At 34.4% G+C, this 14,281-nt stretch overlaps 2 protein-coding genes across 9 annotated transcripts in view; one reads left to right on the forward strand and one right to left on the reverse strand.

Moving 5' to 3' along the window:
* LOC128990672 (prohormone-2-like) overlaps positions 1-14,281 on the reverse strand; it is a 164,263-nt gene that overhangs the window by 60,376 nt on the left and 89,606 nt on the right. The gene's annotated exons all lie outside the window — the stretch shown is intronic.
* The window catches only part of LOC128990669 (zinc finger protein 629-like), a 94,414-nt gene that overhangs the window by 44,880 nt on the left and 35,253 nt on the right, over positions 1-14,281 (forward strand). For all 8 annotated transcript variants that reach the window (XM_054413170.1, XM_054413174.1, XM_054413173.1 and 5 more), the window contains one exon: positions 10,484-10,748. In XM_054413170.1, the coding sequence (XP_054269145.1) occupies positions 10,484-10,748 (265 nt within the window). The remainder of the gene's footprint in view (positions 1-10,483; positions 10,749-14,281) is intronic.

Raw genomic sequence — 14,281 nt, forward strand, 5'->3', positions numbered from 1 at the left:
AATGAGTGGTTATAAACAAAAACATAACCTCTCAATGACTAGTGATTTTTAGTCCTTTAGTTGGTGGAAATATATAAGGATTTGTACAGATTTAGTAGTATGGCGTAAACTATCGTACGTCACTCGTCCAAAATGTGTGTATCGGACTCGTATGGTAATCCCGTACTCGACTTCGTCTCGCACGGGAACGACCACACTCGTCCGGTAAACACTTATTTTCAGGACTAGTAACGTAATATACTATTACGCCACACTACACTGTTTTAACGAACTTCCCACGTAGGGATTTAGTCCAGAAAACAGCTGTTTACCGCCAGCTTAATCAAATGGGGTTTCATTACGTACTACTGTACTGTAATGAGTTTTATCGTACACCAACCAGCTGATTTTATTTGGCAATAAGTGATTATAAACATACATAACCTCTCTTTGAGGTTACGAGTAGTGATTGTTAGTCCTTAGTCGTTGGGAAAATAAAAGGATTTGTACAGATTTTTATTTGTTAGCTTAGAGTAGTCTGGCGTAAAATATCGTACGTCACTCGACCAAAACGTGTCTACCGGACTCGTATGGTAATCCCGCACTAGCCGGTAAACACCTATTTTCAGGACTAGTAGCGTAAACTATTTCCTTATTAATACGAAATAGAAACTCGCATAACATAATAATAATTTAAAGCAGGTTAATATTTAAAAAGCTAAATTTGTTGTAGTTACTGATTTGGTGATAAGTATACACCGTTTTATACCCCACCTGAAAACGAACTTGTCACATTACAATTTATTAATTTTAAATGAAACGGAGAAATATATTTGGAAATAAATTTAAATAGTTGCAAGACCTTACCTCACGGATCAGACGAGGCCCAAGTGTGAGGCTATTGCCCCAGATCAGCCTCTTATCACAGTGCAATGAACGATAAGAATGTTTTTGTCAAGTTGCGGTAGGTCGCGCAATATCGATCCAACGCCGCCATCTTTTATTTGTAAGTCTATATTTTTTGTAATATTTATTTTGTTAGATGGCAAGTTAGCTTATTAAACTATAAACCAATTTCGGGTATTTTGTATGAGCATTTTCTATAAGCTTTAATCGTTACATATAAAAATTAATGTAGTAGCAATGTGACAATGTTTGGTCGTAAATTAACTTGTTTAAATTTACGAAAACCCGATAGAAACTGCAATTTACAATTATTTAAAAGCCATTTCATTTCACGAGTTTAACGTTGTGTTAAATACATTTTCAGGCTGCAGTTTTGGTAATAATTTTGTAATTAGCATTTTGGTCAAGATTTGTTTATTTCCACTAACTAATTCTGAGAAAGCTGGCGTTCAGTAAATTCATCGTTTTCGGTTAACTTAAAATAGGAAACAGAAAAAACACTTAGTAAAATGTTCGCTTATGAATTGCATTATGAAAACGCTGTTAATCACACGATAGTTTAAGTTATGTTTGTAAACAACAGAAAATGTAAACATTGATGACGACATTGTATAACCTCAAATTATGTGGTCTAATTTTATATCGATTAGAAGGTTATTTCTAAAGTATGATGAAAATAGTTGTTCATCACATAGAGCGAACGTGTTTTTTTGGTTTTTTGGTACTCAATCATATTTCCAAGCAGGCATAATCGGTCGCAAAACAGTGTACCAAAAAGAGCCACTTTCGTTCCTATTGATGAAAACTACTATAGTTAGTTGCACAACCGTGTTACACAGGTATTTCAATTTATGATACATTTTAAAACGAAACCCGTGTCAGTATAGGACCTCACTGTAAATAATCCTCTATATTAACATTGTAAAATATTTTCCCCAGGTGAAAATTTAAAAAAGTTAATATTGATGCATAATTTCAAAACAGATCAAATGTTTCATTGTAAATATCTTACAAATTATATCGGGGAACAAACGTAACTGCTGCTTGTCAGTTATACTTTGCTGCAGTTATTTTATTCTTTCAGACGATTACCACTTTTAGTTTCAAGACCGGCCGCTATGTGGCGTGGGCCGCGCAGCGAAATGCCCGGGGACAACCATTACGGCCCATTACCGTATGCTTTCCCGTGCAAGAGTGGACCTTATGGCTATCATGACGTAGACTACGTCTTGACCTAGCCCACTACGCTCTCGCGTTCGCACATTCCCAGTCTCCAAGTTGACTCACGTTGAGAGAACCGGTTTCGTGAGAGATTTATCGAATTCTACAAGTTGATTTTGGGAGTATTGTAACTGTTCGTTTTTATCCTAGTTGTTTACAAAACTTGTTTGAAAATATATTTTTTTTAATGTATTGTTTATACATAAATGTATAAATCTCAACAGTGAGATAAAATGGTACCCGATGGGATACAATACACGAACTAAATTAAAATATTTTCATCCACGAAATTCAAGACCTGAGATGAATGAGTACAGGTCTTACATCATATAATTTTAATGATATTAAATCTACTTAGTAATTGAATTTTTTGGGATTTAACGAAAATTAGATGATTTTTTTATTCAGTTGGAAGTAAAGTTGTGCCTATTAATAAAAAACCCACACACGAGTATTCTTCTCCAATGTGTGCAAATAATTAAAAACTTGTAAAACTTAACGTGCATTTAAATATTTTTGACATCCAAATAAGGTTGATAAGGAACAAAGAAAGTTGGTAAAAATAGAAGATACCCAACATCGCTAATTTGAACGACAATTTTCAAGGAAATCCAAAACTTCGCGTTGCGTCTACATTTACATATTTTTGACATCTGATAGCGCGGGTAGGGGAGGGGGGCAGGAACAGAAACAAGTGACAACCTCACATTCCAGACTCGGCTGTCTTGATGGGTTTATCAGAATGCACTAGCGCATCAGACCCGCTGCACCGATGCAACGATGCACCGTCCCCTCCACAACTACCCCTTCCACCCCGCTCAGACGTTATGCCATGCACTCTTGTTTTATTTTTTGTCCGCTTCTATTTTTTACTCAGCCGGCAATGCATCTCCCGCTTCTAGCCTAGTATTCACTTTCGTACCGTAGGGCCCAGAAGTTTTCTTTTAGTTGTGGTTTATTTCGATGTGGTTATTGCGGGCACCTCGAACGTTATGTTTTGACGTTTGTTTTCGGTAGGTTAATACCTGCGTGTGCATGGGTTGGCGCGTGTTAACAGTGATGACAAGTGTGCCTTCGTGTATGTGTGACAGATTTTTGGTTTTTGGTAAGTGTTGAGACTAGATTATTACTAGTATTGTACCAGTTTTACAAATTGGCTGATTTAGAAATTTGTTTCTTTTGCTTACTGACAATCTTGCAACTAATCACAATGTTATTGAGAATGAAACGTTTAATTCAATCAAAGTATCCTTAAACATACTTCCACCATATAAAAACCATCCATATATATCAAAGCTTATTTTATGTCTAATTCTCTTCAAATCTTTATCCTCAAACATACAATCTCTGAATAAAACTTCACCTAAAATAATCAGAGCTTAAAAATAAAGATTACTTGATCTCAAAACCTATTGATTTCACAAGATACTAATGCATTTCAAAATCCAAATAAAACTTACTGGGAATGCCCTCCAGCATTTGCGGCCAGGTTTCGAATCGGAATTGCAAAAGAAGCTTGCCTAGCAACAAATCGAGGCCGAGTCGAAGCCACAATTCACTACAGATAATCTAAACTACTTGTTTAATAACATTAGCAGAACAGACCGGTGTAAGGCGTTCCTAGGTCAGTGACTTGAGCTATTCTGTATGCCTCTCGATATCTTATCAAGCTCTGGTTGATAACAGAATGCACTCTTTTTCGTTTCGCTAACGATTAGCGTTATGGTTTTTGTGTTTTAATTAGGTCAAAAAATATAAATGAAAAATTGTAAAATATTCTAGCTCCATTTTTTAGGAAATCATAAATTTTCCCTTGGAATCCCAAAACGTAACATTTTTGAAATCGCACTTTTGTGATGAGATATTTTTGTTTTGTGTTGAGATAGATAGGGTAAACATCTACTGTTTGTTTTGTCTAATTAGTAGTTCCTAATTCAAACATGAAACGTAAAGCTAATGATTTGGGTTTTAGTTTAACAATAAATTAAAGAATAACACTAAATTTAAAACCATATCAAGCATAACGAAACAATAAACTTACTATAGAACTATACCAATACATTTATACTAAACCAGTAGAAAACTCCATATATTCCAATATTTTAACCAGAAATTTATTTATAGCTCTATAAATTTCCATCCTACATAAAAAATATTTATTGTATATCAGCGAAATACTTATCCAATCTTTTAGTTTAATAACTTAGTTTATCGACATTGGTGAACTAAAATCTAATATTTATCGAGTCAACTACATAAATTTATCTTTGGATTCCTCAATTAATAGTTCATAACCACAACCTACGTCAATATTATCATAATCATTATTTACGTAAAAGAAAATTACTTTAATTATGAGAAATTTTAAAACGATTTAGTCTAAAATTGTAGGCGTCTCGTCTGTGCGTTTTGCGGTTTCTGGCGTTCTGACGCTCGTTGTGGGGTTAATGGAGGTCTGCTGTCGTGAGGGGAGCTTAGCGTTATTGCTCACTTATTCCACACCTATTTGACGTAACCCGCAGGAATGAGGAAAAATGCTGACAGTAACAACTGGACTTAAATTATTATCAAATTACTATTATTATTAACCATTGAGATGAGGACGGCACCTAGCGTATTTTAACCCAAATATAAGCAAAGGCAGAGAATGTAATGGAGTGGGATGATCTTTGTTATTAACTAAGATCAGCTAATTCATTGGCCAGGATAATTAATTTAGCCTAATGATTTTGTGCTGGGTCCAGTTTTGAACCAATAAAAAGGTACTGGCTTTTCTCAGAATCGATCAGGCATTTTTTTTTTTTTTTTTTTTTTTTTTTGAACGAGCACTATAATTGTTCCGCAAGTGTAAGACACGAATATACTATAGCAGATTCAAAATTAATTGATCCCTTAGTAATATAGATCCCTAGTAACTTCCCTTGGTTTAATGGTTAATGCATTGGGAAAGTAGGTTTTGAATTGACCTAAAAATTCGTATTGAGTAGGAGATACCCCATAGCAAGAAATATTTTTCAGGATATAAATAGGATAATATTGAAGTTTAATCTTATAACTCTAATATAAAAGGATACTCTATTCCTCTCTCAGCTAGAATATTTCATGATGGTTTATTATATAAACATTAAGATGAGAAAATTTTATTTTTTTATCCTGGTTTTACTCTATTCATTTTTATAAAATGACCAGAAACGTTAGACTTCAAATCCAAAATGAAAGAAATATTTTTTCCATCCCAAACTACAGTACTGTACACAAATTCCCCCTTGAGCAATTCGTTCCGCACATACACCATCGCCGATTTCCCTACTAGGGCAATGTACGGCTTGGCCGGCCTTCAGACATATGTTTTATTAAGTCTTTTTCTCCTAACTGTCGAATACTTGTTTTACCCCACCTCCCACAGCATATGCAATCTGTACCCCCCCCCCCCCCCCCTCATGACCGGCTGTGAGGCTCTGTACGCACAAAGAACTTGATATTTGCATCACGGGACCGGCCCGTGGACTGGACAGTGGACGGTGCAGAGCGTCTTGAAACCAACAACTTCTGTAAAAGAGTTCTGAAGTTCCATATTCAATAAGAATATATGGTCCTGCAATTATGATTCCATTTTACTCTTGAGACCAACAACTTCTGTTAAAGAGTCCCAAAATGTTCATATTCAATAAGGATAATAGGTCCTGCAATTGTGATTTAATTTGCTGCAGAGAAGTAGTGTTGGCATTTGAACATACACTGTGCAAACATTAAAAGTGTAAATATTTTACATTTGGTTGATGTGTTGTAAAGTTCAATAGATTACCCAATGATTCTGAGGGTTCCAAAGAAAAAATGGGGACTTCAAACAACAGTACCTACCTTATGAAGAAATCTTTATTGGATGCCGAAAATCCTTTCGTATATTAGTTTTAAAATTATCTCAAACGAAAAAGGCAAGCTTGTATACACTTTGTTTCACTCTGGACATTTATAATATGTATCTGTGTTCACTCTGTTGTTAGCGAATTTCCCTATAAGGAAGTAGCTATTTTATGTTATGTCTGTAAGCATCATAAAAGTCACCCTAAGATTAGATTTAAACTGGTAAAATTTGAAAATACCATGTGGGGTTTAACAAACAACATTTCATTGATTTTAAAAGGCTTTTGAGACATTTGCGTTAATAATGTAATGTTATGATAGGAAAGTTTACCGTATTCACAGTTTGTACGTATTATATTCGCTCCAAAATTTCTTGGAGTCACAATTTTTTTATACATACATCACAATTAATACTTTACTTTGACATGGTGACCATACGTATTTAAAACTTTAATATTTCACATATTTTATTCCCATTAGTGCAACAAATTAATTGCTGCAACGTTAAATGGTATTGTGAAAAAAGAAATCTCTTTACGTTAATTAACTAACAACTATAATTAATTTAAACACATAATTTTGGCTACATTGATTTCTCCCAACCCTACTTTTCCCACCATTTCGCCCCAAATTGCTTCCAACTACTTTCCTAATTTTCTTAAACATAAAGCCCTAACCCAATTTAAAAAGGTAAGAAAGGGTAACGGCATTTCCCGATCCATTAGGCCTTCGGTTATTGTGCTACGAAAGGGTTGATTTTTTTATCGAGTGTCGAACCGTAGCAGGTGGCGGACGAGCATTGCATATGTTAGGTTCGATCACTACGCCTACGAAATTGCCGGAAGTACCAACCGCCTCTCGGATCGAATCTCTTCTAGTCAATAATTCCTGGGTGTTACGGCTGCGGAAGTGCGAGGGGGATTGGTGTGATCGGAAGTATCTTGAGTGTGGTTGAAGTAATTTACATTACCCAATTATATTGTTAGACTCATTTCAATGTCCTTAAAACTCAGATGTATGAGTCGGGTTAGTCGGTGTAATTTCAGAACTAAGGGAGCAATTGCTTATCCACTACTTGTTATCCTAGGACTATGTCTTCTTGTACTGTAACAATACATTTGCTTTAGGCCTATACACTCGCACACTAAAAGGCTTATTTGGACACGCACAAGATAATTCAAAAGAACCTGCTGCTCAACCCAAAACGAATTTTCAATTCACAAATTCGTCTTACACGTACGAGTAAGAAGTGGCAAAATTCGAGAGTATATGACTATAAGTTGTAAAAATACCTAGGATGCATACAGCCGTAAAAACATAACACAGTTGAAAAATATTACATTAGAATGGTAGGGAACTATTTAACATGATTTAATTAATATTTATTCGGTGAAAAATAAAGCACAAACAACTAGGGGAGAGAGTATAGCTGTACCATGCTAAAAGCAAAAATATCAAGATAATCTCGCGAGGTTCTTCACAGATTTGTCAAATTATCGCCCTATTTCCATTTGTCTGTTGGAAAAACGCGTGATATTAAGAAGGAGCGATCCCTAATCACACCCTTAGGAAGGTTTTTTATCCTCTGATCACTTCATTCGTCCCTTTTTTGCGGCCTCGTGAAACCTGAGCTCGCAAAAACTTACAAAGAGAAACGGTTGCTTCCCAAACAGATTTAAAAGTCAGATTGGTATTTTGTTGAAACCAAAGATTACATAGTAAAAATCAAGTTAAAGTAGTATAATTAATTTTAATTATCAAAACACATGTAAGACTATTTTTTTGCAAGGTTTTTTCAAATCTAAATTCCGAGTTATTTAAGCTATTTTTAGCTACTCCGAACACATAGCAAACTCTACAGGAACCTAAGGTTGTTAGTTTTAGTTAGTAGTTTCAATGTTTTGAAAAAAAGGTAATTGACTTGCATCTATTTAATGATGTAGTGTTTAGACAACTAAGCCCGCACTTACTTCTTTACGGCGGTGAATAGAAAAACACCAATTTTGCTATTACATTAGTAGTTACCGTTTCACACTTGGGACAGGCAAAGCCCCATTCCCATTTGACCCCGTGATTTGTAGTTGGTCCCTAAGCAGCTTTCATAGTGCACGTTAACAATATATACTAATAGTTTTTTAAGTTTACAGTCAAAATGAAAATCATTGCAATCTTCCACCCAAAAAGGAAAAATCTACACACCCAACATAATTTGATACTCTTCGTGCTTCTCGGTCATTGTCATGGTCTGAATTTACCAATTTCGTAACTGACAACTAAACAATAAACGCTGCCTTTTCTCTACTCGTATTGTGGTAAGAGCGATGATCGGTTACGGTTATAACGGGAAACAGAACCTGCTTCTCCTCGTGCCGATCTTCATTAGGGTTCGCCGGCTGTGAAAATAATTAGGCACGAGCTAGCACGTAAATACAAGAGATAAGAAAATGTCGTCGGCGACACAAAAATCGTGACCCCCCTTACCCCCCCCCCCCCTCCCAAGACCAAGAACACGAGGTCGTCATCAATTTACGGTAAAACTGCATCTAAAATTACAGCGGATTTAACTCTTAAATACTTAGCCTCGTAAGAAAGAATTCGTAACATACAGTTTTTTTTAGAATTTTAACATTGGTTGGATACGACAGTGGTAAATTATTTCAAACGATTAAAAACCAACGACAATTTTGGTACAAAGATTGGGATGTTCAAAATAATCTTACTAAAAATGTTTGGGAATAATGGTTATTTTATTAGAAACTTTTAAAAGCTACCGAAGCGTGCAAAACAAACTAACAATTGTACAAAACAACGGCAATTCTGAGAGAAGTCTTTCTGTAACTTAATTTTCAGAATAGATAAATTTTTAATTGGAAGGTGAATTTATAATTTCATAAAACAGAAGATTCCTTTTAAATGAAAAGTTTCTATTTGTTTCGTTCTCAACGAACGATTTTGTTTATTTGATTGTTTACGCCTAACTGGCTCGAGACGGTTTAACTTTTGACTCTCATTAAATAAATTTGTATTTATTTTTTTCTTCAAATTAGTTTTGTCTTTAGTATTTTTATATAGTTATCTTTCAAACATTTCCAAATTATGTAATTTATAATTCCCGCGATAACTAAATTTAACCAAAGTAAAAATGATTCGATGCACACAAAAATCAGAAGGGTTAATCAACACCTTCAGCTGTCTTTTCCCAGACGGCTCTTTCAATTAAAGAAAAGATATTAATTAAAAGTCACGCAACTGATAATAATTTTCTTAGTTTTTAATTACAAATACGAAGCCGTCACGAAACACCTTTATGAATTGGCGTGGATTTGTAGCGTTTCCGACGGTCGTCTAATGTTTCCTATTTATTGATAAGTAAATTACAATATATATTTTGTTATCTTCCAAAAAAGTCTATAAAACATTTACGACCATCCTAGGTGTTAAAATTGCTAATTATTAAGACAATTTTTCTCGAGACCAGAGAAACGGGTCATAATTCGTTTCTTCATCCCTTGCATTAAAACGCTCATTTAATAAAAAGCGGGCACCTTTTCCATCGCGATAAATTAAACATTAACACATTATTTATTCCGAGTGCCGTCCGGGCGGGAAGGTTATTGGGTTTTGTCGCATTTTCTCATTTTTTCGAGTGTCCCCCCCCCCAAGGTGTTGAGTTTGTTTAACGCCTTGATTATTGCGACTTTTGATTTCCTCATTCTCTCTCAATCTTTATGCAATTACCTTTTTGAAATAATCAAGATGTCTTTCGCTTATGTTTCGCGAATTAATATCTCATCAACTATTAATTTTTGTATCTCTCGTTTTTCGTTTTTGTCTTGGTAGCATTTTCATGTGTATTTTCACGTAGAATTAATTCGTTGTCATAAAAAGGTCTCTAAATTACATATTTGTTACAAGGGATCAATTAAATAGTATTAAATAACAATAGTTTTGTTTAAGTTAAATGTCAAATGTGTTGTTGATTCTAGATAGAATGTGATGATTTCATTAATTCCTAGCATTTTGTTTGAATCATTCCGAATGTTTATTGTGACTTACAGTTTGTTTGAATACCTTGGTTCTTGCATGGATGTTGTATATTCTTTGCTTGAAACAAAGCATACAATTGTTGCCATTGTCTTAGAATTACATTAAGTATATTATTAACTGACATCCAACCATACACATTAATAAGCCTAAGAAATCTTATGTAAATCCCAAAAGTAAAATTTTACTGAATGTGCTTTTTTCAATGGTTTATCATAAAACATAGTTCATGAAAAGTATGAAAAAGTTATAATCAATATTTGTATTCTTTTAGACTGTCGATAATAGTGTACGCCTCCACTAACTGAGAGAAACTACTAATATTACTTTCACATTTCATTGTCAATATAGCATCTCTTCACATTCATTTCAGGTTAGAAGTTATATGTTGGTATAATGTTACACTCCAACATCGTGTGGTATCTCCTCCACTGACCTCCTGCATGGTCTAACCCCCCGGGTGTTGCAGATCCTCAACAAGATGCCCGATGACACCCTACTGGCGCAGATCTTCATGCACAAGTCAGCCATGCAGATGAGAGAGTTCCAAGGCCGGGCTCCGGAGGTAAACAAGCCACACCAGTGTCAGCAGTGTCTGAAGAGCTTCAGCAGCAACCATCAGCTGGTGCAGCACATCAGGGTACACACGGGGGAGAAACCATACAAGTGTTCCTACTGCGAAAGACGGTTCAAACAACTCAGCCACGTACAGCAACACACGAGATTGCATACAGGTAGGTGGAGTAGTAGAGAAAGTAGCAAAGAACATGTGTAACATAGTCAAGGTAATAGGTTAAATTACAGGGTGCATACATTTTTCCTGGGAAGAAGGTAAAAATTCATTTACGCACACTGAGGTGCTCAATTTCTTCAAACGACTGGCTAAAACACCCCCATCTCCTAGGACAATAGTGAGAATTAGATTATAGAGGATAGGGAGTAGGGGTAGTAGTGGAAAGTAGGGAGCTATTAAGTATACTAGTATACAGTAGTGAATGACGAGTAATAAAAATAGCTAGATTGTAGGTGTTTGTGAGTTGAAAAGAACATGTGGATAAGTTTTATAGAATGGAATAGAGTAGTAGTAGAGGAGAAATAGTAACTGGCACACTGGGGAGGTAGAGAATAATAGGTGAAATAGAGGGTGTTTGTGAGTTAAAGAAAACATGTGGATAAAGTAGAGGTGGAGTAGTACAGAGTTAAGGGGAGTAGGCTAAGTAGTAAAGGGTGAAATAGTAGTGGCAGGAGTAGTAGATAAACCACACAGTACACCAACAGTATGTATGGCGTGAATGTTGAACTGCGTGTAAGACCGTGGTGATAAAAAAGGGTAGGAAGTATTAGAGATCAGACATAGTATATAGTATTGTTCGGAAGAAGAGGTTGTACATTAATAATGTACAAGAGTAGAATACAGACGAGAGTAAGTGATAGGAGAGTGTAGTGTGTAGATTAGGTGATCAGGTGTTAGGAGTAAAAGAAGAGGATGGAGGATTAATGATTAGAGGACAGAAGAACAGATAGTGGAAGTAAAGATAGAGAGTAAAGATTACATGAGTAAAGGTGGAGTTTACACATATGTTTGCGCTTACAAATGTGAAATTACATACGTTTATAAATTACAAAATATGGCGTGGAATTGTTTACAACATTTAATTACAACAGAACAGAGAAAACTATAAAATATATTTCAACGATTTTTATTTCACCCATAGTAAAAAACAACGCTTTGAAACTAATAATATGCGACGGAATATTGCACTTTGATCAGTCAAACATTCGATATAGTTTTCCAATTTAAAACGAGCTAGGCCCAGCTTAAACAATAGGGACTTTTCAATTACAGTAGAGTAATCACTATTTTATCATAGCAACGCCCGCCCGCACGCGCTGGTCTAGGCTAGATCAATTGCGCGTTTTCCTCACTGTGCGGGTCGGAAATTGGCCTTTATTATGTATGAGCTTAAACATAGTCCCTCTGTATACACAAAACTAGCGAAATATCAATACACTATTTCAATTTTCGCACCGGTCGGCTGCCCATAGTTTCAAAGCTTAATTAAACACCAATATATTGGTTTATATTCTCTCTATGCAAACGTTGCATTTTATTGGTTGTTTTTTCTTATTCACTTTTTTAAGTTTGTGACGAGAAACAAACGGGTGGATATAGTAAGGGAATACGTTGTAAAGTATGGTGGTCTACTGCCATCAAACTTATTTTTATGTTAATTTTTCATTTCAAGTTATTATTGAAGCTAATATTTTGAAAACTCAGAAATAATTTTAGAAATATTGCTCCTGGAAATATGAATGAGAGCTAGAAGTTGCATACAGGGCATGGAATTTGATATTTGTCAAACTACATCATTAGTGCTTAAATAGTTTCAAATTAAAAAAAAGTACCACTATCGATCTCTAAACAAGTAAAATACGCTTGATCAGTGTCAATTTTAGTTTCTACTTTTTTTTTAGTTTGATAACCTTTATGAGTACATCAAGTACTTGATAAGGTGGAATGACCTTGAACTTGAAAACTTTCCTCTCTAAAATACATAAGCCATGATTACCTTTTACTTTCTGGTACGTAGGTACTAATCCATTATATCTCCAGGTGTTTTTATTTTATTTTTTTATTTTTTATTTTAATGGTGATTTTCCCATAAAACCCCATACTGTAACGGAAAATTGCAACCCCCCATTGCTGTAACAATTACTGTTCAAAAGCTATTGCAACTTTTGTGATTTGTACCTATAGAATGTCATAATTACTCCCACCGCTTACCTATGATAAAGGTTGTTTACAAGCTTATCGGAGAAAGTATGTGTCAGATTGCTGATACCGTTTATTTGTCACGTTATTCTTATAAAGTTTTAAATTTGTTTACATCTATTCAATAAAATAGAACTAATGATAACTATATCTATGTACATAACTGTGTTATCATTAAATGCTTAAATAAAAAAAATGTAAGTTGTAAAATTGTGAAGATGTAAAAATAAATTATTATCTCATTTCCATTTTATTATAAAAACAACACGATAAAGTTATGCAAATAAAGTATGAGATTTTCGTAAAGAAGTTGTTAAATTTACACGTAAACAATACTTTTAATCCTCAAAGATAGAATTGCTCATAATCAGATAACAAACAATAAATCATAAACAAACAAATACCCGTAACGATTGTTAAATTCAGTATACAGTACAATCCTCAATTAATTTTTGTTTATACAGTTGGTAACTTATATAATAATTATGTAACTGTATAAACTATATTTTTGTGTGGTCTTTCAAATTAAAAAAATTGTTCCTGGAATAAAAATATTTCAGTTACTCGCATGGTTATTTTTTTCATGTAGCTCCGACGGAAAAAACTTACAATGCAATGAACCTAGAAAACGAGTATAATGTTGATATCAGTGTTGTGTCCCAGATGCATCTCTTATCTCCCCGTTGCAGCGACCTACTTCCTCCTATCTGTTAACTGGGCTTAAAAATGCAGCGAAGGCCACTTTGCTTTTTCTATCACCTCTTTATTTAGTTATATAAAAAGGTCGATGTGAATCTTTTAAACTGAATTTATACTTCTCGGAAATTCGCCTGACATATGAAAATTATATTTTTTGGGCTATAAAGCGGGGGAAGTATTTTTTAGATGAGATGTATTTTAAATAGAAAATATGTAGGCCTACATGTTAAAAATAATAATGAAACTAAGGTAATTTTCGCCCCATCATTTATAATTTCAAAAATTATTCTGTATTATACTTTTATTGAAAATATTCTACTTCTGTTATTTAACAAGTTACAGCTAATCAGAGATTTAATATAGTTTTTACCCCTTTTAAAATGCGGTATGTAACAACTTCTAAGAAAAAACTTAAATAGTTTTTCCAACGTAGACATTATCGGCAAAACATATTGTATACAAGACAATGTGAAAATAAATCACACATTTTGAAACTGTTTAAGACCTTCACCACTCATTTACAAACGAGTTGATCTTTAGGGATTAAAGTTCGAGTTTTTACTCGATTCTTGCATCGGATGAATGTATCCCGTTGTACGCTAAGTGCTGATGCACTCAGGCAAGGGTAAGCCTTACATCCACAAAAGAGTTTTTGGTTAAAGGAGTTTAAAAGGGTGCAATGCGTATGCATTCGTTTGGCGTATGTTAACATTCATCCTTTTTAATTCAAAAAGTTTTTCTTTCGGTCTTTTAGTGCAGCTGTCAAAAGTACTAATGCTTGAAATAAAAGCCAAA

Source organism: Macrosteles quadrilineatus, unplaced genomic scaffold (genome assembly GCF_028750875.1).
Source record: "Macrosteles quadrilineatus isolate MER2022 unplaced genomic scaffold, UCM_ALF_1.0 Scaffold_3__2_contigs__length_128488019, whole genome shotgun sequence".
NCBI lineage: Eukaryota > Metazoa > Arthropoda > Insecta > Hemiptera > Cicadellidae > Macrosteles > Macrosteles quadrilineatus.